Source organism: Vigna unguiculata, chromosome 3, assembly GCF_004118075.2.
Source record: "Vigna unguiculata cultivar IT97K-499-35 chromosome 3, ASM411807v1, whole genome shotgun sequence".
In the NCBI taxonomy this organism is placed as follows: domain Eukaryota; kingdom Viridiplantae; phylum Streptophyta; class Magnoliopsida; order Fabales; family Fabaceae; genus Vigna; species Vigna unguiculata.
Window position 1 is genome coordinate 54,496,502 of NC_040281.1, and position 3,833 is coordinate 54,500,334.

General features: G+C 32.6%; 1 protein-coding gene across 1 annotated transcript; it reads right to left on the reverse strand.

The window, feature by feature from the left end:
• Positions 1-1,179: 1,179 nt before the first annotated feature.
• Positions 1,180-3,461, reverse strand: LOC114179249 (protein MIS12 homolog). The gene is made up of 7 exons (XM_028065516.1): positions 3,274-3,461; positions 3,134-3,191; positions 2,919-3,038; positions 2,470-2,562; positions 2,243-2,372; positions 1,415-1,552; positions 1,180-1,321 (listed from the first exon to the last, which is right to left on the reverse strand). The coding sequence occupies exons 1-7, from the start codon at positions 3,393-3,395 to the stop codon at positions 1,260-1,262; spliced, it is 723 nt and encodes a 240-aa protein (XP_027921317.1). The 5' UTR covers positions 3,396-3,461; the 3' UTR covers positions 1,180-1,259.
• Between the last annotated feature and the right edge of the window lie 372 nt (positions 3,462-3,833).

Here is a 3,833-nt window from a genome sequence, read left to right on the forward strand (position 1 = left end):
GTATTTTGGGTAGTTTTTAAAATTTAAATTTAATAAATATAATTAAAATAAATAAAATCATGTATACATATTATATTTGTACTCCATGTATGGGTGGTAAGCAGTAATTATAATGTTTGTCCAACTGCCAGTGCTCACCCTCAAATCTGAGGATAAACTCGTCTAGAAGTTAAAAATGTGTGGAGAAAAAATTCAGTTAGAGAATGTTTAGGGTAACTATAACATATATGGCATGATGGGAAAAAAATATTGACTTGACAGCTGTCTCAGTTATATTTTGATATCTTATTCCTTTGAATTCCATTTTATAAAAATTAAACTGACAGGTTATGAGCATAAAATATACGTATATTGAATTCAATGTAAACACATACGTGCACATTAACAATTATATGGATGCATACTCTGAAAACTTTCTTGTTTTCTTCATTGAGATGCATTCCCATTTTCCCACTAAAATTTGACCAGGTTAACTTGCTGGAATTCTTTTAATTATTGCTCCTTGTAAAATTTCTGTTGTTTGTGCATTTTCTAAACAACTAACTACTGGATCTTGATCAATTTGCTCTAATATTCTACTTACTTGCAGTTTTTGAATTAAACTATATTAATATGCTGGAGTATTTTGACAGAACTGTGCTAATGGTGCTCACTCAGCCATCACTCTGGGGACAAAGAATGTGTTTATTGAATGTACTACTACTGAACTTGTTGTATGTTTTTCTATTTGCATTTTGTAAGCAATGCAATTGTTTTAGATGATGACAAACTATTTCATATTTTCTTAGGTAACAGCCTTCTCAGATTATTGTGCGAACAAATTTGTCAATGAACCAGTTGAAGTGATTTCTTCTGATGGCAAGTCAAACATATACCATGTTATTTTCAATCCTACATTTTATTCTGTATTGTTAATTATTGTCCAAATCATTGTGTTATTTTAACATTGGTACCATTCCATGACCAGAGATGATAACATTGAGCATGCCTGTTAATGTGAATGTATTTAGAGAAATTAATCTGTTATATTTGTGATATCATTTTAAAGAAAACAGCAATAATAATTTAGGCTTCTCAAACTTATTTAATTACCACTTAACATTTTCAAAATACACATAGTATATAAATACGGCAAATTCAGTCCCAATTAAATTTGTAGGTAATTTTAAGATACTGAAATTGCCACAAATACAGGATTAATTATATAATGGCTAAAACACGCAAAGTCCAGTCCAATTAGATTGATGAAAATGACAAGTTCACATACTCTTCATGATACCTACAAATTCTTCAATGTCGTCTAACTTCTTATTTGAGAGTCCTGGAAACATGAATAATCAATTAAGAATCAGAATAGAGTTTAGCTAGCAAAAGTTGATGCAAGTTGCACTACAATGAATGAAATTTTGGTTACCTTTAGCAGAATGTACAGCAGATAGATCCATTTCTGGGCTATAGATACTTTTTGTTTTCATTTGGTCAGTCTCTTCAATCATGCTGGAGTTTAACTTTCCCAACTTCGTTCCAAGTTCTGAGGCGGTGGTCACAATCTCTGTAGCAATCAATGGTTTATATAAAGATCTGTCAACTCACACACTTAATATGATATCAACTATGTTTGACAATAATTCAACCAGAAAATGCATTTTTCCCCCATCATATTGTTTACAGAGAACAATATAGAACACCTGAAAATGTTGTTAGAATTATTTGGCAGGACCTTAACATCCCAATGCATAGGCACCAATTGTTGTGCCCCTGAATAATTGGTGTGGTTTTTAAGAAGCTGTAAAGAATTAAAGTAACCATATTGACAACTGTTTTGTCAAATTCTATCAGATAAGAAACGAAGTATAAAAAAATCAGAATAAAACGACGAATACGAACAGGAATGTACAGCATTTGATAAAATGACCAAGGTAAGTAACTTAAAAAGACAGAAGAATAAATAATGGGAAATGCTGTTTCTGAGAATCCGTAAAAAGGATTTTCTTAATAATCAAATCACGTTCTATTCTATCTGGATTGTACATAACCTAAGAATTCAATGTTCTTTTGCTTCACTAACTGCAAATCAAGAGCAATATGCAGGTGTTGAAACAGATACCGTTTAGAAATCGAGTATCCCCTGCTTAATTAAAATGGAAAGCATAAGTTTGCAAGAAAAAATAGTTCAGCGGGACTGAATTTTGAATGCTGATGGTCAAGATATAAACAAAAAGATGAAAAGCTCTTTAATTACCCTGAAACAACTCATTCATAGAGTTTTGCTCATATAATTGTACTGCTTCATTGATATATCCAGCATTGACAGTAGAATTTCTTTCTAATAGTTGAATTTCTTGATTAAGCATTTCAGAATCCTTCGCAACCTGGCAGCATATCATTACCAAGACAAATCAAACAAGAATCAATTCTCATCTATCAACTCTCAAAAAGAAAGAATTTAGCAATCAGCATTCTTATTACCTCAGTTAATTTTTCTCTCAACGAATCTAACTGAGCATCTGTATCTGGATCAAAAGGAGCACCTGGATCAGGGCCACTCTCAGTTGATTCATCCTGGATGTACACATTCCATCATGGTCAGACAATCAACCAAGAATGAAAATTAATACTGAGGAAACAATATTTCTCAACCAGCACATATATTTGTCATTTAAAATTGCATACATACCAAAGCCCACTTCTTAACACTAGTCGTTAAAGTAGCATGGAATAATGCAAATAAAGTTACTTATGGATTGTGATATATTTTCTATTTTCTATGTATGTCCCGTTTAGGACTTAGTTATAAAGGCCAACACGCACAAATAAAAAATCAATTAATACTGAACTTCAGTTAATAAATAATGCTTAAAATCAGTAACACGTAATGGAAAAGGGGATATTTAAGAAGCAATTGCAGCAGAACATACGGTGTTTGGCAAACGAAAACCTCGGGGAAGAGAAAAACAGTGACGGAGGATGTAATTCTCCCAAGCACCAAGCTGTTTGTCCAAAACAGATTGAACTCTCTGACGAATGCAATCAACACCCTTTCACAACACACCAATAACACCACACTGTTATAACTCATTCTTAAGATCAATTGCCCTAATTTTTGTATCCAACGCAATAAAGAAAGAGAGACCTTTTTCAGATCTTGGGACTTTTGGGAGCCTTCGATGTTCAATTTCGTGGATGCGTCCCTGCAATTGAAGCTCACATCGCATAATTTCCAGAACCATATTTCAAAAAAGTAATAGAAAAGAAAAAGGAAAGGGGTGTTACTGGTAGAAAAAATTAAAAGCTTCATCGAGAACATCGTCGACGTTGTTGAGAACTTCGTTACAGAAGAGTTGTGGGTTCAGATTGAGAGCATCAAACACCCCTTCACTCTCACTCCCTTCCATTCCCGCCAAATTCCCGATTTGCCTTTCAAAAACGTCTTTTGATGCTTCAAAGTGATGCCACACGTCACGTTTATAAATCAAGCTTTCTTCCAAGATTAATTTTCATATTTCTTTTATACACATTTAGCAATGATTATTATTATGGACCAGTTAAACCCGTGTCTACACTTTTTTTATTGTATAAAATTTTATTAAGCTATAAAATATTTTTTATTAAAAATAATTTGTATAATTTTTTTAGGTTTAATTATGCCTTTGGTCCCATTTTGGAGTCAAAATCTCAAAATGGTACTCAAATTTTTAAAAGTCTCAAAATGGTCCCTTTTTTGTTGAAACGTCTCACGTTTGTCCTTCCCATTAAGTCAAGGTTAACGCCGTTAGAGGGAGTGCCACGTGTCAGTTACTCAATTTTTTGAATTTTTTTATTAATTTCTTTTG

Excerpts from the sequence above, each read along its gene's own strand:
- LOC114179249 (XM_028065516.1), bottom strand. The coding sequence starts at position 3,395 with ATGGAAGGGAGTGAGAGTGAAGGGGTGTTTGATGCTCTCAATCTGAAC. Across the intron at positions 2,563-2,918 it reads GTTTTCGTTTGCCAAACACC|GATGAATCAACTGAGAGTGG; the intron begins GTATGTTCTGCT and ends GTGTACATCCAG. Across the intron at positions 1,553-2,242 it reads TATGAATGAGTTGTTTCAGG|AGATTGTGACCACCGCCTCA; the intron begins GTAATTAAAGAG and ends TGATTGCTACAG.